General features: G+C 45.7%; 1 protein-coding gene across 1 annotated transcript; it reads right to left on the reverse strand.

Moving 5' to 3' along the window:
- Nucleotides 1-1,194: 1,194 nt before the first annotated feature.
- LOC132243203 (ovotransferrin-like) lies at nucleotides 1,195-26,884 on the reverse strand. Its single transcript, XM_059730812.1, has 17 exons — nucleotides 26,754-26,884; nucleotides 21,726-21,898; nucleotides 21,109-21,211; nucleotides 19,065-19,253; nucleotides 18,317-18,449; nucleotides 17,911-17,966; nucleotides 17,013-17,185; nucleotides 16,698-16,869; nucleotides 14,491-14,645; nucleotides 12,140-12,233; nucleotides 11,322-11,360; nucleotides 10,184-10,324; nucleotides 8,848-8,983; nucleotides 7,660-7,724; nucleotides 6,194-6,378; nucleotides 2,726-2,912; nucleotides 1,195-1,426 (listed from the first exon to the last, which is right to left on the reverse strand). The coding sequence occupies exons 1-17, from the start codon at nucleotides 26,794-26,796 to the stop codon at nucleotides 1,389-1,391; spliced, it is 2,082 nt and encodes a 693-aa protein (XP_059586795.1). The 5' UTR covers nucleotides 26,797-26,884; the 3' UTR covers nucleotides 1,195-1,388.
- Nucleotides 26,885-26,961: the final 77 nt, after the last annotated feature.

Here is a 26,961-nt window from a genome sequence, read left to right on the forward strand (position 1 = left end):
CAATGCAGCCCGCATTTTCCTCAAGCTCCAGCAGCTGTGGAGACGAGACACCGTGCCCAAGCTCTCCCTACGTCTCCAGGCTTCTCTCCCTTTCCCCAAGATGAGTCCTTCACAGTGGGCTTCATCTGCCCTTATCGCATGATCTCCGGGGAGCCATTTTCCCCTTTCCAGCATGGCTGGCTCTGGAGAGAGTATCGCATGGTCTCTGAGGAGCCGCGCTGTCCCGCGCTGCTGCCTGCTTGAGTTCACCCTGGGACCTTGTTCTCTCAAGTAAGGTGGCTTCATTGCTTGTTACACACACATCAGCCCTGAAATTTAGGAAAATCCATGAAGATCCAGGCTGTGCAAATAGCCATCAGACCACCTATGTAGTATGCTTTTACGTGTGTATCAACGTAGGATAGACACAGACAGGACAACGTTCACAACTAAGTAGATCTTAAACCAAGGTATAAACATTTCAGAGAACTCTAACACTGGAGCCTGTGAGTAAATAGCATGCATTTTAAAGAGCATTACCATGTAGAAGTAATTCTCACGTCATGCACCAGACCCAGCCAGCCTTTGGAGCTTTTTCCATTCACATTTTCCATCCCCTGAAGCCTCATTCTTTGGCTTCAGACCTCTGAAGCCATCTTCAAACCCTCTGTCCTTGTATGTATGCCCTATGCTTTACTGTGCAACTGGAAAGCAGAGGGGAATTGAATGTTTTCACAGGAGACCTGGGATTGCTGAGATGACTAGGCCTGGCAGTCAACGTGCATGTTCCTTGCATGGGATGTATCAATATTTCAGTACTTTCAGATGTGTGGATAGGTGGGAGTTGGACCAGATGACTTCCTGAGGTCCCTTCCAGCCCTACTTTTCCATGAAATGTTCTTGTAGAAAAGCAAGCTATCCAATTTCTCCATGCAGCGAACGGTGCTTGTTTATACAGCCCTCCAGTATGTAAAATACAAGTCATCTAGTCCTAGCAGAGACCTCACCTGAACAGCTCTGATTAGTTCCACTTGAGAACTGGGCCTTGGATCTGAACAAGTCCCAGAAGTCTGAAACATAACTGTGTGTTAGTGCTTCCAGAAACATGATGGGTGCATTGAAAACCAAATCTGGTAGCTCTTACTGCACTGTTCTTTGTATTTAATAAGAGCAGAAAACCTCCAGAATAGTCCCAAATAAATCACAGCAGGCCCATTTGTAAAATGTCAAGATTTTATTTCTTGTTCTGATGACAGCCAGGAATATAAAGTTGTATGAAAAAAAAGCCTAACCCCTCCTCATGATGGTGAGTTAAAGGGAAAGAAAGAGATGGAAGCAGGGGGTCCCCAGGAAGTGCTGAGAATGCTAGGAGGAATGAACTTTCCTGGTTTTGCATCCCATTGATTGGATTAATGAGACTGGAGGAAGTTGCAGAGCTTCTGGAGTTCTATAAGAGGAAAAGAGACAATTAAAACAATAACAGCAACTTGACCATAGAGAAAACACATCATGGGCTCACACATGCACTGTGCTATAAAGAGCTCCCCCAGTCCCACCAGAATCTACTCTGGCCATGGGTTCTTCCAAGAGGAAAGGCCATGGGGGAGGGTGCAGGAGCACTGAATGGGCAGCAGAGATTTTACAGCCATGTAGCTCATCTGCTCCTTCCACACAACAGTTCCACATAAGGGATTAAATATGGTCCTAATTCTGGCAGCCAATGGACTGCATGTTCTCAAGGGACTTGTCATGACATTATTTCAAATCACCACAGGTCACAAGTGGTCAAAAGTCATTGCCATTCAAAGAGTATATGGTGAACTACATGAAATAAATGGGTGGTCTCAGTCAAGTACCTCAGTGAACTTGAGTCCCTGTCACAAAATTACCTCCATCACAGCTACTACTTAACCCTCTTGGGGTGTGTCCGGATACGCGCACACATGCGGTTTGTGGTGCCACAAACGCATCTGTGGTGCTGCAAACTGCACATACCTCACATGCATGCATTTGCCGCACTGCTAATTAGCAGCGTGGTGGGGTTTTTCTGTCACTGGGTTCTCCTGGTGTCAAAAAAACTGCACCAGAAAAAAGCAAAAGGACACACATGGTGGCAGTGTGCCCCACCCGAATCTGGAGCCTGGCCAGCCAGAGCCACGCTCCAGCTCTCAGCCAGGCTCTGCACACCCAGATCACTGCGGCTGCAGCCCCGGGAGGCCTCCAGAGTCCCAGGTAAGGCTGCTGGGGCCAGCCCAGGTGCCAGCTCCAGCCTCCCCTACCCCACCTGAAGCAACACTAAATATGTGCCACTGCTATTTATCCCTAGGGAAACACATTATGTTCCCACTCATGGGGTGCACCCTAGGTGGCCACCTGAGAGGAAAAGTCAAGAACTGAAAGGACATAAAAACTGAATTAGAAACCTCTTATCTTAAGAAGTGGCTCCTACAGAACCAGATTGGGCACACAGGCAGGATAGGAAAGGCTCTATAACCATCTTCCTCCTGTAACTGTGTTGGGAGCGGACCATTCCTGTGCAGCGCATTGAGCAAGTGTACAATCCATGCAATTAACTGTTTCATATATATTTTAACACTGGGAGTTTGTCCTCATTTTTTGGGGGGGAAAAAACTGAACAGGCAAGGGACAGGAATACTTGCCTACAGCTCCAACTCCCTACATACTGCATGTCTATAAACAAAGAAAGCCATTTCATCTATTTCTTATCTAAGACTGTTACAATTACCTGATGGATTTTGCTTATTGAGATTAGCAACAGAGTCAGTGTACTGCTTTCCAAGGAATTCCTCGTAGGTTGTATCTTTAGGCACTTCAATCAGGCACTGGGTCTTGTCTTTGAACAAAAGGTCCTTGGTTTCAGACTCAAACAATGCAAAATCTTCATCTTCATCTCTTTCACGTCCAAACCGTGTCTAAAATAAATTTAAAATGTGCACATAAAGATCACCTAATGCAAATCAGACCATGTTTAAGGGAAAGATTAAGAAAGCTCTTTCACCAGAAGTGAACATTTTAAAAATAGTTTTCACGTACCTCAAAATGACCTCTCTTTGTCATCTAAGGGTCCCCTTGGCAGAAGAGCCCAGATCTACTATGGATCTGCAAATCTGATTTCCCTGGAAGCACCTAAACTCCAGAGCCTCCGCTTTTTTTCTACCTTCAAGTTCCCCAAGCACCTAAAGTTCTGCTTCAGCACATGCCCAGAAGTGCTTCAGTCTTTACAAGTCTGAGCACTCAGTGCCCATCTCTCTCCTAAACTTTATTGGGATACACAAACCAGATGTATCTATAGCCCTCTTCTCTGGAGGTCTCATTCCATAGGTATTTTTGGAGAACGTTACTGGATTAAACCTGCAAAAATTGCAAGTGGATTTTGTACTAAAACATGTTCAGAGAAGAAGTTGGCAGTGGTGATGTGCACCCCCCACCTCCCATCCCTTTTGTACAATAATCTTAGAGCAACAGCAATCACCCAGCAGGAGACCTTGAGCCAATTCCCTTCTCTGCTTGAGGGGATTTCAGCTCAGTATCACCTACCTCCCAGAAAAGCACCCTAAGCACTAGGCCACAAGTTGTCTGCAATTTGTGTAGCAATGCCACTTTGTAGACAAAGAATTCAACATACATTGGGTCAGACAAAAGATACAAAAAGGAGCATGGCCCCCTAGCCTTATGGCTAGAGCCATCACATTTGGGGGTGGGAGTGGTGGGCCTGGCTTCCAGTCTCTGCTACAAGAACTGTTTATATGTTTTATACAAGATATATTTTATCTGGTGACTTCTGAGGTAAGGATTTGTTAAGGAGATATCTTGTCCTGAGCTAACTAGGGGGGCTGTTAGGAAGGCTGAGGCGGAGATGGAACTGGGACTAGCGACCCGGATCAAGGATAACAAGAAGTCCTTTTTTAAATACATAGCGGGTAAAAAGAAGGTAGAGGGGAGCATAGGGCCTCTGCAGGATACGCTGGAAAATCTGGTGGTCACACCAGGCAACAAAGCTAACCTCTTTAACAATTTCTTTGCCTCCATCTTTCTGAGCAGGGACCGGGGCATCCCCCACACTGGGATACCCAACGGACCCAGGGGAGGCGCTGTCAGGCCCAGGGTCAGTGAAGACATAGGGAACTTCTGGTGGGGCTAGATGTGTTCAAATCAGCAGGTCCTGACGATCTCCACCCCAGAGTGCTGAGGGAATTAGCAGAGGTCATTGCGGGACCCCTGGCACAGCTTTACGAGCACTCGTGGTGCTCTACCAAGGTGCTGGGGGACTGGAAAAGGGTCAATGTGGTTCCCATTTTCAAGAAAGGGAGGAAGGAGAACCCAGGAAACTACAGGCCCATTAGTCTTACCTCGGCCCAGGAGAAGCTCTTTGAGAAAATTATCCAGGAACACATCTGTAAGGGGCCAGCAGGGGAGATCATGCTTAGGAGCAACCAACATGGGTTCATTCGAGGCAGGTCCTGTCAGACCAACCTGGTGGCCTTCTATGACCAGGTCACAAAATCCTTGGATGCAGGTGTCGCGGTGGACGTAGCCTTTTTGGACTTTAGGAAGACCTTTCATGCGTGTCTTACCCCATTCTCATTAAGAAATTAGGCGACCATGGCGTCGATGCCTACACAGTCAAATGGGTGGCAAATTGACCGGAGGGTCGCGCCCAGAGAGTGGTGGTGGATGGGTCATATTCAACCTGGAGGGATGTGGGCAGTGGGGTGCCCCAGGGCTCGGTCCTCAGGCCCACACTGTTCAACATCTTCATCAGAGACATGGATGAGGGGGTGAAAAGCACCTTATTCAAATTTGCAGATGACACTAAGATGTAGGGAGAAGTGGGCATGCTGGAGGAGAGGGACAGGCTGCAACTAGATCTAGACAGGTTACAGAGGTGGGCGGATGAGAATAAGATGGGATTCAATACTGACAAGTGCAGGGTATTGCACCTGGGGAGGAGGAACCAGCAGTAGACCTACAGACTGGGGAACTCCCTTCTTGTCAGCACAGAGGCAGAAAAGGATCTTGGAGTCATTATTGATTCCAAAATGAACATGGGCCAACAGTGTGGGGAAGAGTCAGGAAGGCTAACCGCTCCTTGTCATGCATCCACAGATGCATCACGAGCAGGTCCAAGGAGGTGATCCTCCCCCTCTATCCAACGTTGGTCAGGCTGCAGTTGGAGTACTGCGTCCAGTTCTGGGCGCCGCACTTCAGGAGGGATGTGAACAGCAGGGTCCAGAGGAGGGCCACTTGCTTGATCAGGGGGCAGCAAGGCAAGCCCTACGAGCAGAGGCTACAGGACCTGAACCTGTTCAGCCTCCACAAGAGAAGTCTGAGAGGGGATCTGGTGGCCGTCTACAAACTGGCCAAGGGTGACCAGCAGGCTACGAGGGAGTCCCTGTTCCCCCGAGCACTACTGGGAGTAACTCTTGGAACAACATCCATAAGTTGACCAAGAGTAGATTCAGGCTAGATATCAGGAGGCACTACTTTACAGTCGGGGCAGCTAGGAGCTGGAACCAACTTCCAAGGGAAGTGGTGCACAATCCTACCTTAGGGGTCTTCAAAAGGAGGCTAGAAAATCACCTAGCTGGTGTTGTTTGACCCCAGCTTTCTTTCCTGCCCATGGCAGGGGGTTGGAATTGATGATCTACTCAGGTCCCTTCTGACCCGATCTACTATGAAACTCTGAAACTACATAGTTGGGATCAAATCAAGCAAGCTTTCGAATGGCAGACATTCTTCATCGGGTCTCTGATTCCAAGAAGCCAGGCATAGCAAGAGAAGCACAGTACAGGGGAAGGGTTAAGAGAAATTATCAGGGGTAGTAGACACACAGTTAACAGAAGAAAAGAAGCTGATTAGGTTGTGGATTTTCCACTGTAAGATTTCAGTATGTTGCATGTTACAGTAGTGTGAGAGTGATGTTGTACAACACTCTTCCACTACCATAAATGATCCCTGAAAGAGAAACTATAGTCAACATCCTTCCTATGAATATACCTAAACCTGAGAGGCAGGTACAGGACAACCTGTTTCAAGAAGCAGAATAGCTATAGTTACCCATGCCTGGATTTGAACAGTATGTGACTTTTCTAATGGGTCTAATGATTTATGTTACTTATGCATGACTGCAATTGGTTCACTGTAACAAACTAAGATGTAGGGTACAAAAACCGATAGAATACACTCCACAGACCTGTTGTTCTTGGAGTATGTGATGGACGAGCTCTATTTTATCAGGACGTGTCATCACAGCGTGGGTAGGAGCTTCTGCCAGATGACAATCTGCATATTCTCCAGGCTTTGCCCGGGTCCCATCAAGGCACAGCAGCTCAAATTGGTCTGCTGTCAGATCTTTTGCCCAGGCCTCTTTATTGTTTCCTTGAAAAGAATTGGTTTGATAAGGGACTGTGTTGTTATTCATGCTCTGAACATACCCAGAACACATCCACAGCACTGAATTCAGACCAAAGTATAGCAAAAGCATGACTAGAGGAAGAAGGGGAGTGTCAGGTCCCAAGCCCTGCTTTCAGGATTATTATGGGGTTTTTAATCAAATGACCAGAGGTATACTTGGGCAGTTTTGTGCCCTGGGTGGCAGTAGTGCACAGCTGCAGCAACCAGACCAGCAGAGACCATGACTGCTATTTTTGTGCATCCACCTAGACCAGTGCCTGGGACTGGTGCCCTGCTCCCTCCCATCCTTAGTTACACTACTGCTAATGACTGTCTAATATAGAAGCAATCCTGGAAACAGGGCTTAGAACCCAAGAGTCATTCCCCCACCCCACAAATGACTATCCCAACGATGAGGAGACAAGAGTTGAGTCAGCTTCTTTCAAAAGTCCTTCTATGAGAAATGTCAGTCAGCCTGGCTCTTGCTTGCTCTCCTTCTGACTCCATGACAAATGTGCGTGGCTCAAACCACAAGAGTGGGCTCTGCTCAGCTAGGCTTCCTCTCTCAGGACAGGACCACATTCTTCCAGATCTGAGGGGGATGAAGGATCCAAATGTGTGGCTCTGAATAAGGTGCTTAGGAAGAATAGTTTTATATTTCTAACAGTATTGCTTCATCTTACTTCATTATTATTGTGCTCTGTGGGCCCAGTCCAAAGCCAACTGAAGTCAGCAGGAGTCTTTCCAGCTCCTGTTACAGAGTTTATTAGGAAAAAATCCAGACTGGTCCCTTCAGCACATCCAGTCTTGGCTTCAGCATGTTTGAAAATCAAATGTCTGGTCTCAGGAGGGTGATTCAAAGAATGGTGTTTGGCACTTTGGGTCACTGTGCAGTCATGGGACTTATGCACCTCTGAAGGGTGAATCAAAGGTCCGGATGATGAGTAAGGTCCGGATGTTTCCTAACAAACTCTGGAACAGGAGCTGGCCGCTGACTTCAGTTGGCTTTGGGCTGGGCCCATACAGCACACTAATAATTAAATAAAATGTAGTAATACTGTTAGAAATACAGAAATGTTCTTCCTAAGCAACCTGGTCAATAAGGGGGCCTTTACACCAAAGGCTTCCTCTATTCCACAGCAATTTCAGTTCTCTGTAACTGCTGACAGACCTAGCTCCTCAACCCCTGCAGCCAGCCTCTCTGTTTCCTGGCTGCAGCTTCAAGCCTCTGATGGACTCTAACATCAAGGTGAAATAATCACATACCCGCAGTGTTCTCTGTAACAGTTGTGTGCCTGACAAAGGCAACATCCCCTTTTTCCACCAGACACCTGTAAAATATAAGAGAAAAGCAAGCTGCAGCTATTTGGAATTTTTTGCCCTCCCTAAAGATCTAATTCTGACACTAGTCATGTTTCATGAGCCTAATTTGTGAGCATTTCTAGATCTGTTAGAAGGGACACAATTTTTTTTTAAGTAGCTAAACTGTTACCTCCCCACAGCAGAAGCAAATCTGTTTCAGCACATATCTTGTTTCTGATTCTTGAATTTATCATGAAACACAAAAGTTGTCCAAAAAACAGCTTGTCTTATTAATATTAATCACTATTTTATTTTGTCACAGGCCTTCATTTGCCGCTCTCTGAATCCTCCTTCAGGGTAGATGCCTGGATGTACATGTAAAAAGATGAACTTCCAGCAAAAGTACTGTAAGCCCTGAAGCACAGCTGGGTTGTGATAAGTTCCTTGCTGTTTGATAGCACAGAAGTGATATTGTAGTTCTGATGGTCCCAGAAATACATGAGGCAAGGATTTGTGTGCGTGAAATCTTTTATTGGAGCAACCGCATGGTTGGGATAGACTTAGAAAAGCTTTTAGGTATCCCATACCTTTTCTTAGATACTGAGGCCTGAGAAAGGTATACTGTGGTACCCAAAAGCTTGCCTAAGTCTATCCCAACCATGCAGTTGGTTCAGTAGAAGACAACACCTCCAGAATCCTTGCCTTTATTATTTGATGGTATCAACGCACAAGTTACTGCCAGGCTGAGCTCATGCCCAATATAAGCTCCTTAGACACGAGCTATTGTTGAAAGGGTACAATAGGGATGGACGCTGGAGTGGGATCTGCCCCCTCACATTTTCTTCTGGAATCTTTGAGGAGAGTTGAGGCAAGATCCATTGTTTTCCCTTTCAGTAACTGGAAAAGTTATAGCAGATCCCCAGTTCGGGAGTCCTCTCCTGTTACCACTCCTCTCCCATATTAAGGAGCAGTGCTATTGAGGTATATAGGGTGCATGGAGTGGAAGGATGGTCTCTACCAGTTAGGGCCTGAAGGCAGGCAGTGGGAGGTAGTGGGGAGAGGTTAGGATTTCCAAAGCACTCTCAGCAGGTACAGGGCCCTCACTACATTCCCATGGCAGGAACATTTTGGATTATTTTTTGAACTACCTACCGGAAAGCCCCAGCATACCCAGCGTATCTGTCAGCAGCTGTGCACTTGGGAGGTGGTGGTACCAATACGCCAATACACAGCTTGCAAAATTGTGAGCCCTCGGGAGACCCAGGAGCACAGCCTTCACTGAAGGGTACTGAAGGAAGGAATAGAGAACACCCAGTGAGTAAAGTGGATTTGTATAGAATGGTTTGCATAGGGATGATCCTGCCTCCGGCAGGGGGTTGGACTTCTGGAAGTCCCTTCCAGCCCTCCTTCTTCTCAACTCTACGATCTCCCCTCTTGCTCTTGCTTTTCCCTGACACATTATATTACTCAAGCTAGTGAATAGTTATTGTTCAGCCTTAAAATAATTTAAATTATTTTAAAACCAAATTAAAATAACTTCATGAAACTGAAGAGGCATTTTCTTAAATTAAAGAATGGATCATTTCTGTTAAAAAAAACCAACAAAACAACAACAAAACCAGAGCTTCCCGAGTTACGAATTGTGAAACCCACAGTAGAAAAGACACATCTCTACTACAGGAAGCAAACCATGTGCTCCAGTTTTTCACTATAAGAGTCAAAGGCTAGCATTTTCTACATGTATATTTTCAGGATCATTTTAATACCTCAGACTACATTGGTTGCATTAGAGGTTGTACAACCACAAAAGAAAGATGAGTCCTACCCCAGTCTGCGTAATGTTTTCAGTTTAAAAAATGACAGAGATTTCAAAAAGTGAAAGATTTCAGTTGGGACTCTACCAACATGGGGGATGTTTTTCATCTTCACAGAGGAAGTCAGGTCTATCACACTGGACCCAAATCAATGTTCCCCTAGCCCAGCACCTCAGCCTCCACCCATAATTGCTACTTCTGTTGCATATGACATTGCATAATTGCCACTTCTGAGTAAAAGTGGAAGACACATTCCAGTATGCAGCTGTTGGGATAATGTGCCAACAGGAAACGTTTCTTCCAAACTCTTGCCTTTTCCTTGATATCATAACTCCGGATTGTCACCTTACACATATGAGCATTCATTCTTTATTCACGGTCTATGGACCCTGCCAAATAAATGAGCTGAAATGCTATATCCAAGTGCTGACCCCATCAGCATAAGACATATTTAAGGCATTCTCAGTGAAACTTCACTGGTGGGAATTTTCAACAAAAACAGCTTTTCCCACTTCCTCTCTCCCAGCTAGAAACCTCAAGTCACCAGAACCTCTAGGGCCAGAGAAGAGCTATGGGATGATGCTTTTGTTCTCTAGCGGTGGCCTCACCTAAATCCCTAGAGCCAGCTGGAACACAAATAGCTCCTGGAGAAGGGGATACAAAACGTGACTCACCATTAGGGTAAAGCAAGCCCATGGGGATATTCCAGCCAGCTGTTCTTCCAAGCCCTGTGTGACAGGACTTCGTACCCTCCAAAGCCTGCCATGTGATATTTCGGTTGGATGCCTTTACAACAGCCACAGCAAAATATGTACCTTTCACAAGAGAGAGACAAAAGGAAGGGAAACAGGAGATCGAGTGATGCACCTGAATGGACTTTGAATGTTCCAAGCTGTTTCACACCTTCCTTTCTTTGAAGAAGAAACTGCAGATGGGAGCGAGGAGAACATGTTGTGCCACTAGAGCATCTTCCACCCAAGGGCCACTGAGCACTCTGCCGATGAATGCAGTTAGCCCCACAACACCATTCCAATGTTACTTAGGGTGCAGACTTTCAACCTGTGCTTAAAGAGACCTCAGACACAGGCACCTGACAGAGCTGAGCATTCGCTATGGATTTCCCCATTATTCACTTCTACTTGGGCTCGCACCGGGGCTGAACCCAAGACCACCAACATTAAAGCTTGAGTCCCTACTAGTTCCAATAAGGTACTAAGCATTAGCGGGTTTATAGACATCTGCAGATAAGCCGATAGGGGCAGGGGGGTGGTACATAATACACCAGAGACTGTGATTTGCATAAACATTCTTGTAACCACAGGAATCACTGGTCTAGAGCAGATTGTGCTCTGGGTCCAAGGTTATTTCAGAGGGAGACAAAAAATTAAGAGTGTGGCTTAATCCATTCTGTCAGTTGAACAAGTCATTTCAAAGGCTAAGTCTTTTCCTAACTCCATTTATTTATATCTTTTGGGTAATTTAACTTATTGCTTCCAGTGCAAACTGCCTTCTCTTTTTTTCTATGCCTGCTGCATTTCATCTGAGATGGAGTTTCCAAATGACTGGTTAAATTAGAACCCCATGGAGTTCATTCCAGTTCTCCATAATCAAAATAGCTGAGAAGAGTGGAGCTGGTTAATTAGTCCACCTTTCAGTTCATTAAATATGTTGGACAAATGATTCCAGTAGTGATATTTCTATTCAAAACTGGCCATTTATTCAAACCTTTGGCTTTCTGGCCCATGACCAAATTATTTATTTCAATGTCATCTATGCCAACAGTCAGCTTAATCCTTTGTTAGCAGCAATTACCTTGCTTTTTCGCTGGATGACGGCATTTCTCTTTATCACCTGAAATGGAAAAAAAGGGGGATTTCAGAGAAAGCAAGAGTAGCTCAAAAGCAAAAATGCAGAAAATATTAAAACAGGTTCCCTGGACAAAGATTCTATTCACAACAAGGGTTGTTCAAGAGTGTGCTGACAAGTTACTCTCCAAAACAGCCTTCAATCTAAAAGGTGTCAGGAGCAGGTGATCTAAAAGCTGCCACATTCATACAGCAAAGAGCTGCCCCTACCCTTTCCTCTGGCAGAAAAAAAGTGAGTTGAAGGACAGTGACACAATGCTTATGATGAATTCTTTGCATAATTAAAGATTACTAAATGACAGACAACACTAAGAGTCAGTGGCTCCTCTGAGGATTCCTTCACATCTGGTAGGACAGTAGGAACCCTTACACAATCTAGGCACAGCATAGGCTGAGTGTACCCAGGAAAGACGGGCAATGGAACAGGCTTGTGCCAGCCCTCATCACACAGCTTCCACAGTAAACTTAAATGCCTGGGAAGAAGCAGTGGGTTAAATGGAGGAGGGAGGCAAGTGTGGTCCAGTGTGAAAGGAGCTGCAGGAGCTTATGCACTGCTTCAGGCCCCACCTGCCTCTAGACTTTGGAGGCTGTTAAAGTGAAATAAACCCACTTTTACCCACTACTCTTTCCAATAATGAGGCTCTTAGGGCCAGAGTAGAGAAGTAGGGGCAATGACTTTCCACAATTCAGAATGAAATAGCTCCTTCTGTCACCGTAAATTCCTAATCAGGGATAAGCCTGATGGGCAGTCTGTATGGCACTTACCATCATAATATTCCCCAAAAGCTGGCACCAAGCCACATGTGCCAGCTGTGTAGACATGTCCTCCATCCAGACTAATTGCATCTGCTTCACCTTTCTGCAGCGAAAACAACTCTTCAAATATGAGGTAAAGTTACTTTCCCCCAGGCAGGGCTTTTGAAAAAAGTTGCCATAAAAGAGGTAGCTTGTTATCCAAAAGAAACGGTGACAGTTAAGACCAAGACACTAGAATTTTGTGTCTCCAAGATTTTTTTTCCTCATTAACTACAGTGACATTAATTTAATTGAAAGCTTAAATTGCATCTGGGTTAGTCGGGGCTTCAGGATAATCTCTGATACCTCTTTGCTATGTTTAGTACAGCAGAAACATCATGATACTGAGCCTGTCACCTGAACAACTAACAGACTACCCAGCCACCCTTTGGAATTGCCCTCCTTGCATGAGGGTAGTACATTCTGCCTATTCTGAATTCATGAGAGAGGAAATGCCCCCAGGGAGATGTTACTGGTAAGCAGCTCTTGCTCTTATTGTGTGGGCATCAATGTACCCAAACCAGGTACCATGAGTAATACAGCTACATTAGCAGCTAAGCTGAATATACCCTGCTTTGCAGCAGAGCTAATTAGCCTATGTACCACCATGCTAAGATAGCTACGCTGCTTCCAGTTCATTTAGACATAGCTTGAGTATATCTATATGGCACTTCAATGTGCCATGGAGACATGCTTTGAGTTTGTCCCTCCAAAGGGTTATGCAAATAGTCTCTGCTATGTTGTAGCTTGTGAATCTCAGGACCATCTAAAAGCCTCATTTCCCATGATAACAACACTGTGCATTGCCAACTGAATCATCAGGCTAGCCAGGGGCAAGGTTTTAAGTTGTTACTACCAAAAAGCCACATGCCAACAGGACCACAGGCAATTTGGCAAATCCAGCATCTCAGCAAATTCTATATGGGGCAATATACTCAACAGGTGTAAACTGGTGTAAGCCAGTGAAACTACGCTGATTTACACCAGCTGAGGATGCGATGCACTAAATGTAACCGGGGAGGATCCAAAGGGGCCGCGCTGGTGCACTCATACCCCTCTTTGATTCCCAATTCACCCCAAGTTTAAAACCAAGTGCTTAGCAGTGGCAGCAACATTTCTAGTCAGGCAGTGCTGGATAGTCAATTGACTTAACAGCTCATTATAATCTACCTGATCTCTTCTAAACTCTTCATTCCACAGGTGTTAACAGCCCTCTCCTTTTTAATGGTCTTGATGTTCTGCCAATCAAGTTATCCTTTGTTCTGCAATTCTGCGGTCTGCTAGCTTCTCCTGGTAATGAAGCTCCTATTTCACAGCCCTGTAGATTGTTTCTAACTCATTGCAATGAAGTGATATTTGTTTTTGTTTCCATCTTAAACTTAATAATACAGCCCTAGGCCTCTACAGTACTAGTAAAGCTTTTAGTTTCTTTTTAACTGGAGAAGAAGTGTTGTTTTCATATGTGATGATGCACCTCACCATCTGCACCCCCCTTTTCAAAACTCTAGATCTGCCCATGAATGTAGCATGTCATGTGCTTGTTTGGACACCAACAACTCATTTCTTCTTCTGTACAGCTCTTCACAGAGTAGACACACAAATCTGTCACTCAGAGATAGACCTGACAAGTCATGGTTTTCCCGACTTGTAATTAAAAAAACATTATGAGTATTACCGCTAAGAATTTTTAAAAATTCTTATCCTGAATCAGAACAAAAAGTCACAACTCCAAAAACTGTTAAGCAAAAATCTGAGAGTCCAAACACAACCTAAACATCAGAGCAATGACTTTGAAGTGTTTCATTCTAACTTGCGCTATTTTGGTTTAATATTGCCATAAATAGATTAAATTTTCTACATGAAAACCATTTCAAACCAAAATATTGGAAGTTTAATATCAGACACTATCACAGCAAAATAGCTAAGCAATTTCTAAACTTTTTCTAAAAACATGTTTTGTCAAGAAGACCATCTCTATTCTAGTGAATTGACATTTCCACAACACCCTTTCCTTTGCTTTCCTCCACTGCAAATACTTTTTTTTAACTCCAATTTTCCAACCAGTCCTCCTCAATGATAGAAAGCAAATATATGCTTTTATCCCACAGTAGACAGAAACTAACCCAGAGTAGCTTAGCTGTCAGTGAAAGAGGTGTTAAGTTACTATTGGACAACTTTCAACAGCAATAGGGCAAGAGTACGAATACAGACAAATCACCATGGAGCGAAGCACTTCCTTCTCCAACATGATAAGGTACTCAGATGGCCCCATAAACCTCAGTTGGTAGGTGAGTGGAGAGACCAGGAGGAAACACCCTTACCAAGATCTTGACAATGCAGTCGTCTAGTTTATCTGCTGTTTCACAGCTCACATTGCCTTTGCTCTTTGCACTCCATGTATCACATTTGGTCTTCTCCTGGTGCCCTATTGCACACCACTTTATCTTTCCCTGTCTGGGCTCAGGAACGCAGCTTTCTAGACAAGTAAGAGAAAGAATAAGTCAAGAGGTTAGTTAAACCAGAAAGTCGCAAATGGGGTGACTTCAGGAAAGCGGGGGGCTGCTGTCACGAAAATTACTGTCCATACATTTCCCCCGGCTGTTCAGTTCGATGCTTTTTTTCGGTCCAATTTTGGACTAGTGGGCTAGAGACAGACATGCAAAGAGCCTGAGCTTGAATTGATTCAATCTTTGCAGGTTAGTCTAACCTGGTGAGGCTGAAACAATTTGAAACCAGAAAGACATTCTCTCTAGACTGAGGAAATACTGTCTGCAGCAAACTGACAGGTGAGCAAGCCAGCCCGCGGCTGATAACAGTCTTTATTGCCAGATTAGCAAAACAATGGCCTCTCTCCATTACTTCAAACTTCTTAAACAGCTTACTAGCTGACCTGTGATTAGCTCCAAAAACCCTAAGCAATCACTGTTCTGTCTGCTTATCCCAATGGAATTGGAGAGACACACACACAGACACCTCCTGGCATTAGCTAGCATACCACATGCCTAGGGTCCATGGGGCTGCCATGCTGTGAGAGATGGGAGGGAGTGAGAGGGGACTTCCTGCCTGAGCAGCAGGGGCCAGGAGTAGGGCAGGGAGAAGCCGGATAGACCCTGCTGTGTCTGCAGTCTCTGCCAGAGCCTTACACAGCATTAGCTACCATACCACATGCTGGCTATAGTCTCTGCTGTGGGAGAGAGGAGAAAGGGATCCCTGCTTAAGCAGGGGAGGGATGAGGGGGCAGGGGTCACAGGGAAACCAGAAGACACAGCTGTGCCTGCAAGTCTCTGCCCGAGCTGCAGCCAGGGAGAAGACGGGAGGGGCCAGCCCTGCTGTGGAGCAGAGAGCCCCCCCCAGCCCAGAGAGCAGGCTGGGATGCTGGGGGAGTCTGATTTAAACTTAAACCAGCAAGGTGTCTGGGACGGACATTGCATAAACCAGTTTGACCCAAATCAGGTAAGTCTGATACCACATTCAACCAGGTTGATCTCAAACTGGTTTCAGCCATTTTCAAACTGGTTTATGTGCACTGAACATCTGTTTTCTTACAGGTTTCAACCAGTTTCTGATTGCTTAATCTGGTTTATGTGTAATGTCTGCCCCTAGCCATAGAGTACAGGAAGAGCAAGAAAGGAAGATCAATTACCAGGGCCTGGTTCTTACGTTGGTCAAAAGAAGATTTAGACACAGATTTCCAGAGACCTCCTGTGTAACACTAGCCATAGAATCTTACCCAGCAGTCCTTTTACTGAGGACAGTAACTTGTGTTTGACTAAGCATTTCCCAGAGAAGCATCTAGACTTGATCTGAAGCTTCAAGAGACGGGGAAGCCGCTGCTGCCCTAGCTCCACTTCAATTCCCCCCCGCCCCCGCACACACACCCTAAACAGTCCCTAAGATCTAGGCCTCCAACCCCTGCCCTGCCATACACTGACCTGCATCCAACTGGCGGGTCTGCTCCCAGGACCCTGTCTAGTTGCTGGCCGGCCACATGTGTGTGCATGGCCCAAAAGCAGCAAGGGAAGAAGAGCTGCTTTCCCCCTCAACACCAGCGGCAATTAATGCACATTAAAAAAATTAACCAAAACCAAATGAACACATTAATCGCACATGTTAACTGTGATTAATTGACAGCCCTAATTTTAATAAAGATCTGCTCTTTGTCATGGACAATAGCATGTTTCTACCCTCACAGAAAAGGGGAAAGCAGACAGAGAAGGAAACGTGCCTTTATAAGGAAAAACCACCCTAGGATGGTTTCTGATATAATACAGCTCATGCAGAGCTAACAGATACTGTGTGGAGTGTAGTACAATGTGCTAGGGGATGATGTGAGACTCCAAATTACTGCTCATTACTGCTGGGAATAGACCCTGAGAGCTTGTGAATGGGAGTCCAACACCTAGATGAGGAGAATTTAAACTCCATTCCTTCAAATGCAGTGCCAGAGGCAGTGCTGCATTCAATTCGTAATGCACAACATAAATCCAGTTCAGAATTACATTGAATCTGGAACTCAATCACTGCTTACCTTCCTTAATTTTCTGAATAGCAGCATAATAATTCTGGCCCAGATAGAGCTGGAAATCCATCAGAGTAGGGACAGGCATCAGTCCTGAAGCAGAGTCCCCAAAGAGCAGGTCCTTCCCGTGCTCAGACTTGAAGAGTTCGAAGTCACCATCTCTGCCCTTGCCATATTTTTCCTGTCTCAGGGGAGAAAAAAAAGAAGTCAGACTGGGGAAACTGGAGAGAGAAAGCAAGAGGGAAGAAAGCAGAGAGCAAGAGAGAGACTGTTAAGAGAGCAATTGGAAATGATGGAAAATGATACAAGAGAAGGGAACAGCACCTGGGCTTTGTTGAGGAAGTTCCAGATCTCATCAGCCTTGCCATCCACACTTCGAGCCACTACTGCATGAGCAGGGACTTTGGCCCAGAAGCACTTCTTGTATTCATCCACAGGCTTCCGGGTGCCATCCAGACAGAGCAGCTCATATTCGTCTTTTGCACTTGGCTCATTTTCTGGAAGGAACGCAAGTCTGTTGGTTATAGCAACACAACAGTGCACAGGGGCCTTTGAAATCCCTATTTCAAGAAGTACCCCTTAATATATTTGTCCTTAAATGAGGCAGAGAAGATTGGCAAATTCTTCATGCTTTAATCAAAAGACTCTCTCACAGTGGCATTCAACTAATGGATCCCTGTCATAATGGTAGCAGAGTCCCCTCGCAGATTTAACCTTTCCCAGAACCTGGGTCTCTCACGTTTAGTGAGGCAGTCTCCTGACTGTTATGTGCATTGACGATGCTGTCACTGCCATTGCCTTGCAATGCTGATTATGACACAAGATTCTGGTGTCTTAGTAAAATTGCAGAATTATGGCAACTTACACTAAGTGCATCAGTCGCCAGAGTTTGCTTGTTCTTGTGACTGTAATCATGATATGGGCATTTATGGATCACGCCAAGAAAGCACCCTACAAACTGATCTGATACCAGTAGCTGTGTTTGTGAACAAGAAAAAGCCCTCAGAATAGGAGGTAAATACTATACTAATTATGCTCGTTATTTTGTAGTCAGAAACGTGGAAAAACGTGTACATTACTTCCCTACCTTCCCAAAGGGAAGGTAAGCTTGGGATAAGCATGGAAAGAAATTAAAGCAGGCATAATAAGACAGGATTCAGGGGTGGAGTGGCTGAGAGTCCTAATGTGAAAGCAGAGAAGCAGAATTATGTCACATCCCCACCTGAAACAGTGGTGTGTTTTACAAAAGCTACATCTCCAGCTCCATCTTTCAGACACCTAGGGGTAAGAGAAAACAGATGAACAATTAGAGCACTAAAATTAGCATTAGTCTAATGCTTATGCTTTGCACTGCCCTGTGCAATATACAGCTCAAGTCACGATCTCTGACTAAGTGTCTCTTGGGACCAGAGGAAACAGAGGTGGTATGTTCAGCCCCAGAGCAGATTTACTTTGGTCATTGCTCAAGAGAAATCCAACAAGATGGATACATTATATTAAAAATTCAGTCACATTAGGCAGCCCAGTTATAACACAGGTATCCCTCAAGTTAGTTAACGCATGAGGGTGCAGGGAACGGATACTGATCCTTTAAATAAGGGTCAGGATAAAAATAAACTTTCACTCACTGAAAGGCTCCAGAATAGCCAGAATAAGTAGCAGAACGAGAACATGGATCAGGACCAATGCACAGGCGACACAACTTGTCCGTTTCTGTGGTGGCACCAGGGACACAGCTGGCTGAGAAGAATCCAGCCACATCTATGGAAGAAGACATGCAAAAGTTATTAATTAACTCAACCTTTGCCGACTACCCTCCCCCAAGTCCTCATAATTGTAGAGATTTGGTGAAGAGCTGTAGAGACTGGGGTTCAGTGAGGTTGAAGGAGAAAATCCGAGTGTGAGGACACGTGTCGAAGGGAAGGTTGTCTGTAATGAGGCCCATTTAAAAGGAGTAGTTTGGCAAAGGGGACACTGGAAGCCTGGTGCCCCTCATGGAACAAAGTTAGGGTTGCAGTGTGTGGCCCATGATGTAGGGAGGAAGGGCAGGCAGGAGAACCTTGGATGGCCAGACTTGCCATTTCCTCTGGTTTGTTTCAGGAGGGAATGCTATGCAGTGTTGCTATGTAACATCAACATCAACCTTAACTGATGTGGGATAGATATTTTGGAGTAAATGAGTATAGATTATGACGGGTTCCTAAGCAAAAAGATGTTGCTGTCATGGAAATGTCCATGTTGATGGAGGAATTGAAAAAAGAGAGAGAGAGAAATAGATGAAGTGTACATGGTTCACTTAGTTTCCTAATCAAAGCCCGTTCTTCCCACTCTCAAGAAAATATTATCACTATTCACCCAGCTCTTTTCCCAGCTTACCTTTCTCTATAGGGTCACTTCCACATCCACGCTCTATAATACCCTTGTCTACAAGTGTCCCAATGGGAATGACCCAGCCAGCAGCCCTTTTCAAGCCAGTGTGGCAGGATTTCTTTCCTCGAAGTTCATTTATTGTAAAGCCACTTCCTTTCTTCACCACAGCCACAGCATAATAGTTGGTGGTCGATTCTGCAAAAGGGGAAGGAAGAAAAGGAGGAAGGTAAAAAAAGTCATTAAAATAAAGGCACAAATGAACTGGAATTTCATTCCCCACAACTGCTTTTTTCCACATCTCTCAAAGTCCTGGGCACAGAGTGCAAAGCATCACCTTTTCAACTTCATAATACTCTATCAAGACACAGTTTCATCAGGACTGGTTTGCCATGTCTGTCTCAATCCAGTTTTACTCACTGCAATGGGTACCATACTAAATGATCTATTAATTATTATTACCAGTATATGCACAATGTTTCTGCCTTCGCATTTATTTCACGCATGCATCTGCTGCTGCTAGTAGGTCCCACAGAGGTAGAAAATCCTTTTGATTTCAGCTGTCCCCTCAGTAAGGATGACCCTTCTGAATATGGCTTTGCAGGACTGGACTCTAAATTTGATCTATTAAAGTTATACAGTCCAGTATGTATTATGCATAGGTAAAGGAACTGAGTTCTAGAGATGAACAAACCTATACCTTCAAATATCCTGACTGTGATACCTTTTCATTCTCAGCCACAGCACTGAGAATGATCCCGTAATATTGCCATCAGCTTGAACACTGAACACTGTATCCAAACATGACCACAAAAATACAGGCCTGTATTATGGTACAAAAGGGGAACTGGGAGCTTGAGTAAGGATAGAGCTGAAACTGGTTGATAAAGACAGGAGTAGGGAAGTATTATAGTCAGAAGCAGCATAACTTTAAATTGGCATCTGTGATGGTGCCGTGGCAGGGATAGTTATCTCTTTGCACAGGCTGCAGTAGCAGTGTCACAGGCTGCTGCTGCTTCCACATCAGTTTCCCCGACAGTGGCTGGGGCAGTCGTGACAGGTCCCTGGGGGCTGCCCCCTCTTAATCAGCACACAGGCCTGGTCCCCTGATCACCCCTCCAGGTTGTGCCATTGACTGTATATCTCATTATCCTGTCCTTAGCCGTGCAAGATGGGGAAGGGTAATGCAGGCAGTGGGTACAAGCTGAACAGGACTGGTTCAGAAGAGAATGGGGTCAGGTCAGACTCTCTGGAGGCCCAGCAGCTCATATAGCAGCAGCTTTAATTTTATCTTTCTGTTGGTTTATTTTCTCTTCATTTTGCTTGTTGATCCCCTGCCCCGGTTCAGCCTGCTCTTGCTACTGTGTTTTGTAAATGGCAGGTAACAACCACAGAGAATGAGACTCACCAGCTTTTTCATACACCATGTCACATCAACCTTTCCCTGCCATTGCAGCCCTGTAGTGCTGACCACAGTTCCACAGAGGTGATAGCAGTGAAATCATCACCTCTGTTCTCCTGTTTTTTGCAAAGACAGTATTTTTTTGTGTTACCAGTGTGTTTGGTGGTACAACACTAGTAATAAGAAAGGGAGTACTGTGTCTTGCCATCTCAGTGACACACACTTATCTGCCTACCTCAATGATAAAGGGGGGTGGGGGGAGAATTTAGCCTTCCTCTTACAGCCAGCTCTATCCCTTTGACATGAACCAAGTTCTGAGTGATCACCCAGTGTGAGGTGGTCAGGAAAAGCAGCTCTACCAAGCAAGTTCCCCTCATGCGGCCTAATGCACCACAGCTTATGGTTTTACTGTGCCTTCTGTAAATGGGGACAGCTCCACTGACGTCACCGGTTGATGATCAGTGTCCTAGGGAGCTCAGATACTGCAGCAGAATGTAACAGAGCTCACCTGTCCCTCTACATGGTGACCTGCACAGGATTTGTCCTCAGTCGCATGGCCTTAACCAACACCCTACTGACCAGCACCGTGGTCACGTTGCCACCATTTTGCCATCACTTCACAATCTCAGGGTATGCTCTGTGAAAACACACCTTCACCCACTCCATGAACCTCAGCCACAATGGGCTTCAGCTTCTCAATGCCTGCCTCAAAAATGTGGCCACCATCAAGACTAATAGCATCTGCTTCTTTGGCCTAAAACACAAAAGACTTAAATTAATAAGGAACAAGAAGAAAAATCCTCTGCCATTCAGTGAGAGCAGGAACATGTTTCCATGGGGCCAGAAGACAGTGCGCATGGATTACCAGAGCTCCTCCTCTTGGCTAGATGGGGGACTGCTCTTCAAGTAGGGAGGGGAGATCATCAGTTATCTGAAGATGACAGCGAAGGCTTCAGACCAGACTTAGGTTAATGGGACCCAGTGGGGAAAGCTGTGCAGTGTCCAGGTCTAGTACAGTGGGGCCAAGCAGTCTGGCAGCAGTGCCACAACATAAGCCACACACCATCCCCGAATGCCACTCTGATCCCCTTCCTCTGCCTGATCTGTTGCTCTGCTTTCTGCTCCCTGCCCCATTCTCCTCGTGCCCTTCTGCTTTCTGCCCCCTCCCCTATCTGCCACATGGCGCACACAGAGACTGCCTGTGCCACTGGCAGAAGGCGTGTCAGGGGACGACCACCCCTGGTCTAGTCACATTCCCAGTTACTTACAGCAATGGCCTTTATGCACTCAGAGTGAGATCCTTTCTGTACACAGTTACATGGTGGGCTAGTAGTGTCGGAGGCCATGGCCGTCTTCATTTTGAGACATTTCTCTTGTTCTGGGTTAGATATTGTGCACCACTTGATGTCCTTCTGAGCTTGGGGGGCAGCAGGACATAGAGCTGTAGAGAGCGCAAAAGAGGAGTCAAAGGCTGACAGATACAAGTGCCTCACAGAAAGAAACAGCATTTCTCCCTACAGATGCCCCAACTATGGCTGTCACTGCCTACCTGCTCCCACCATCAGGGCTTCACCAGCTGACAGGATTCATGCACCGGTTTCATACATATCTATTTTAATCAACACAAGGGCTAACTTCAAACCTTCTGTAACCACACTGAGCATAGCTGAGTTATACCACAGATGGATTTGGCCCAGAGGATAAGGGAAGGTGTATTTTGAGTTTCAACTCTCTCCTATACCAGCTGACCCAGATTCAGATCAGCAGGAGATTCCTACTAAACCGCCTCACCCCACACTAATGAAGTGAGATCCCAGAGGTCTATGTTATAGAGGGGCCAGTCTTTCCTCTCTCAAGGAAGATGAGGACGCAGGAACACGATCTACCGTCTGTTACCCAATTGCCACCTTTGACTAACTGACCTCAGGGGAGTGACTCCAGGTTAATGGACTAAGTGCAGGGAGAGGTAAACTCCAGATCTTGGATAAACACATATTTCAGGCTCCTCCCCTAAGTCAGACTGCTCCCCAGAGCAGCACTTCTTTCCCTGCAGGGGAACTGCTCTCCCATTTCTCCTTGGCACTGCAGGGAGGGTGCTCCTGGCATGGAGAGCAAAATGAGGACCTATAAGAGCAGAGCCCCTTGGTCCTTGGCAGGGAAGGTCTTTCCTTACTAGCATGCACACCTTATGAGACACACCGAAGAGGAGCTCCTACTTTACAGATATTACGGGTGTCCAGCTGGGGATCTCCAGCTGCATGACCTTTCTCTGGCATGCTGGGTGGGAACTACTCTCCTGCAGATATCCTGAAGGGCCCAAGAAATGACCTTCCTTCCTGCCCATGCTGTGCAGTGTAGATGACCATGAGGGAAGCTGGGACCCTGCAGCATGGGGGGAGAGCACTGCTACCCTCAACCACTGCTGCTGTGCACAAGTTTACCTGTCCTGAGCTCATGCTCACATCAGGATTCATGGAAATCTTCATGGAAATGGAAAGACAAAGGTCAGGATTCAAGTTGTCTCATCAAGGGCCTCGTTGCAGACATTGCCCTGACTGACTTCAGGGCAATTCAAAATGACACTGCTACATGCCTGGGATCCCCATGCAGTCAGTGGAGACGAGGTGTGGAGAGTGCCTTCGCTTAGCCTATTCTACAGCCTGGTGATTACAGAGGGCTCTAGGGAAGGAGATTTACATCCATATCTTTTCAGGCTAAGGAGGGCCTGGAACGGAGGTCTCCTATTTCCTAGGTGAGTGGTCTAATCACTAGGCAATTGGGCGCTGTTCTGGAGCTGAGTTCAGGGCTGGTAATAAGAGCTAGATGCATTTTTTCCACCTACTTTCCCAGTGACTTTGGCAGATTTTAAGGGGCTACAACAACACTTCCAGTTGTAACAGAGCTTCTACAAGAGTTAGCTTCACTGCCTAAATCACTTCCAAGCACTTGCAGCAGCCCTAGTGTTGATGCCTAAGAAACATTGCTGTCCAGAATAAAGACACCTTATGAACTCAAGTAGTTAACTGAGGTATGTCGCTGATAACTTGGGGCCCATTTGAATTACTTTTTGACTCACTCAGTTCCAAATAAGCCCCTCATTTAGGCAATGAAGGAAACATTCTGGGTCTGATCCATCTGTTAAAAGGGTGTTTCCATCATTCCTCGGCAAGCACGCCCTCACCCCAAAGCACACCACTCCTTCAAGAAATATTAGACGAACAGATTCTTGGACCCATCCCATACTGAGCATAGTTTGGCTAAGAAAGAGCCGTCTTTGCAGCCACTTGACACTAGGTTGCTTGGAAACTCCCTACCTAGCCCCTTTTTCTCTTGCCCACATTCCTTCCTCCAGCTCAGGTAAGAAGTGACACAGAGCTACTATGCCAGCTTTATACCACCCAAAGTGTCTTCTTGTCTAGGGGACATTCCCTGGTGTCCTTTCAACTCAGCCTCACTGGAACAAAACCAAACAGCTGGAGTGGGGCAGAATCCGGTTCATGTTTGCAGAAACTTGGGCACTGGAGAAGGTAGAAATTTGCAGTGCAGGTACACGGCCTGTCTCTTGCTGCCACACGATACCTACTCCAGCCAGCCCACACCACCCTCTTACCCAGACCTTTGCCACATACGTCACTGTTAAAACACAATTGATCTGGTAAAATATATTGCAGATGTGGAATTTTGTACCATTTTGAAAGGAAGACATAATAAAGATATGCCCATATATTAAAAGTTTAAGCTATTGGTAAAGATTGAGATGTTAGACACGAAGAAATCCTTTGCGCATGCTGTGGTACTGTGATATTGTAGCACAGTGCAGTATAATGGAATGTGCTGAACACTGGGTATTGTAGATTTGGAAAATGTTTGTCAAAGGTGAAGCGGTCACATTACCTGAAGTGCTAATTTGTAACACCACATACCATAGATAACGTGCTGATATATATTATACACCCACACACCTTGGACCAAAACTTTCAGAATATATATACAAATACAAATATATTATATGTGTGACACCATTGATAGCACATAACAAATATAAATTGACATACATATCTATTAATGTAAATCAATAGTTATTTGATATTTAATATTTATATAAAATATATTTGCATTTATTATTCGCTATTGTCATTGTTTAGGATAGCAAGATGCTGATTAGTGTCGTTGGTATTATGCAATACAGCTCACTTCGTCAGACGCATCTAATGCCCTCTAGCTACACACCTGATGCCCTAATTAGTTGGTCTATAAGGTGAAATTGCCCGGAAGAAGAAAAATGTAATCGTAATCCCTGCCTGTAATTTAAGGCATGAAGTAGCAGGGCAAAAGGAGAGAGGAGAGTCCAAAGGGTAACAGAGATAAGATTATGCAGACACACAGGTTATCAGTTTGTGCAGAGCTTGCTTCTGCCTAGACATTGCAACACGCTTTGTATTACAAATTGAGACTGACCTCCATTTCTCATGATTCTGGCCACCTACCACAACCACATACCCTTTGAAGTTTGTCATACCCATGCACCCTTATGACTCTATGTTAAACCAACATGTGAGGTCACTACAGCTACTCCGGAACCTCTCCCACAACCTAAAAAATATTGTAGAATAGTTTGTTTTTTTCTTTTCTATCGTTTTCATCCTTTTACAGTTCCCTTTTCCCCTTCCTTCCTCTCAGGTGCTCTCTGGGAATTTGCTGCATACCCCAAGGTGAAGATACACAGTTCAAGAAGCACTGCTGTAAAGTCAAGACTTTGTCTGTCTGCTAAGAAACAGTTGGCAGCCTCAAGACAGACAGACATGACAGCTGTATCAGTATCAAAGGATACCAGTACAAGCTGTTGCAGTAGACCTGTGAGGTCTGCATGCTCCTATCAGAATACACGTGCATCAAAACTTTTACAACTTAGCCCCATCTCATTCACAGTTGAAGTTACAGTGATTTAGCTCATTCTTTGGTAGGGAAGTATGCAGCCCTAACAGGTACATTGTAAAAGCTGATGCACTCAGGCAAGCAACAGCTCTCCTGTTCTTTTAAGGCAGTCAAAAGTTAGGCCTGTCCATAGCATAAGATACTTACAGGGTCCCCATCACTGCAGTATCAAAGCTGTTTATAGCCTTTGATACAAATTCTCCTTTAATATATTAGTACTATTGCCTTTTTTTTACAGGTGCAAATCTGAGGGACAGCGAAACTGAGGCTCATGTCTGCAAAGGTATTTAGGTACCCAGTGCAGATTAGGTACCAGTGAAATGACGGGAAGTTAGGCACCTAAATGCTATTTGTGGATCTGAGCCAAAGTTACTTGAATCATCACAAATATGAATGGTGTGGCTATTTACAGCGTTGTTCCCAAGAAGGTCACAAGAGGATTCTGTCCTACAGTTATTTTCAAGAAAAAGAGCACAGAGCTCCTACAGCTGCCCCGGGAGTGGTGCAATGCCATGTGCCTGCCGTCACTGGGCTACACAAGTGGCAGGACACACATGGCGTTGCACCATTACCAGGGCAGATGCAGCAGCACGCAAAGCCCAGAGGACAGCACCAGCCACCTCTGCCCCATGCACAAATTAGGGGGGCACATGCACCCTGGGCCTCTGCCAGGGTGTGTGCAGCAGTGGGAGCCCCACACCCAGCCCAGCTGGGGCCACATTTACCCCAGCCCCTATTCCTGTCTGTGCCTCCCTCCCTCACCATGGGGACCTCAATCTGCCCCCCCTCCCAGGCCTTTCCCCTCCTGCATAGACTTACCTGCTAAGGTGGGGGGGTGGGGGGGAGGAGGAGGGAAGCACACGTGCACATGCTCACCCCCCCCCCAAATAAATTTAATATAAAGGGATACGTGAGCTGAAACTTTGAGACAGAAAGGGTACACTTGTTTTAAAAGTTTGAAAACCCCTGCTTTACAGGAAAGCTGCCCTGTTGCTTCTGAGAGCCCCAACACATCTCCGGCTGCAGTGACAGCCCACTAGAGGGACCTCTTTATCCTCTTCCTGCAGTGGAGAGAGCACATTGTTGTGACCAAAGCTAGTGGCACAGTTGTTTCTTCTCTACTGATACTGCAGGGAACAGCTTGGAAAGAGCAGACTCCCAAAGGCGGTCCTTTTTCCACTGCTTCAGTGCCTGGTTTTTCCTTTGCTTTGTGTACTGTGCAGTCTCTAAATGACTACTTGAATGTACTCTGCCTTGTAGCTCCACTGATTCTGCTACAGAACGGCCTGGCTGGTCCTAGGTATTGCGTGGGGCTCCTGAATCCTAGTTAACAGCCCCAACCCAACATTGCAACCACTTACCCAGTACCCCAAAGGACAGCGCAGCACAGAGGGCGAGCTTCATCCTTCTCTCTTGGGGTTGGCAATTGGGGAGTGCTGGGGCCTTGCTCACAGACTGCCCCTCTGAGTCTGTGACAGCTCTCAAGCTACTCTCTTGGTCTTTTATAAAGGAACAGGGCCGGCTGTGTTTGCAGAAGCAATGACCTAAGACTGTTTGTCATTCTTTGTT

The sequence above is a fragment of the Alligator mississippiensis genome, chromosome 7, assembly GCF_030867095.1.
Source record: "Alligator mississippiensis isolate rAllMis1 chromosome 7, rAllMis1, whole genome shotgun sequence".
Lineage (NCBI taxonomy): Eukaryota > Metazoa > Chordata > Crocodylia > Alligatoridae > Alligator > Alligator mississippiensis.

What these genes read in the sequence shown, in the direction of transcription:
- LOC132243203 (XM_059730812.1), bottom strand. Translation starts at nt 26,796, where the DNA reads ATGAAGCTCGCCCTCTGTGCTGCGCTGTCCTTTGGGGTACTGG. An exon ending in TATTCAGAAAATTAAGGAAG is followed by an intron (nt 14,646 to 16,697) that starts GTAAGCAGTGAT and finishes TTACTTGTCTAG; the next exon opens with AAAGCTGCGTTCCTGAGCCC. An exon ending in TCATCCAGCGAAAAAGCAAG is followed by an intron (nt 10,325 to 11,321) that starts GTAATTGCTGCT and finishes CTCTTGTGAAAG; the next exon opens with GTACATATTTTGCTGTGGCT.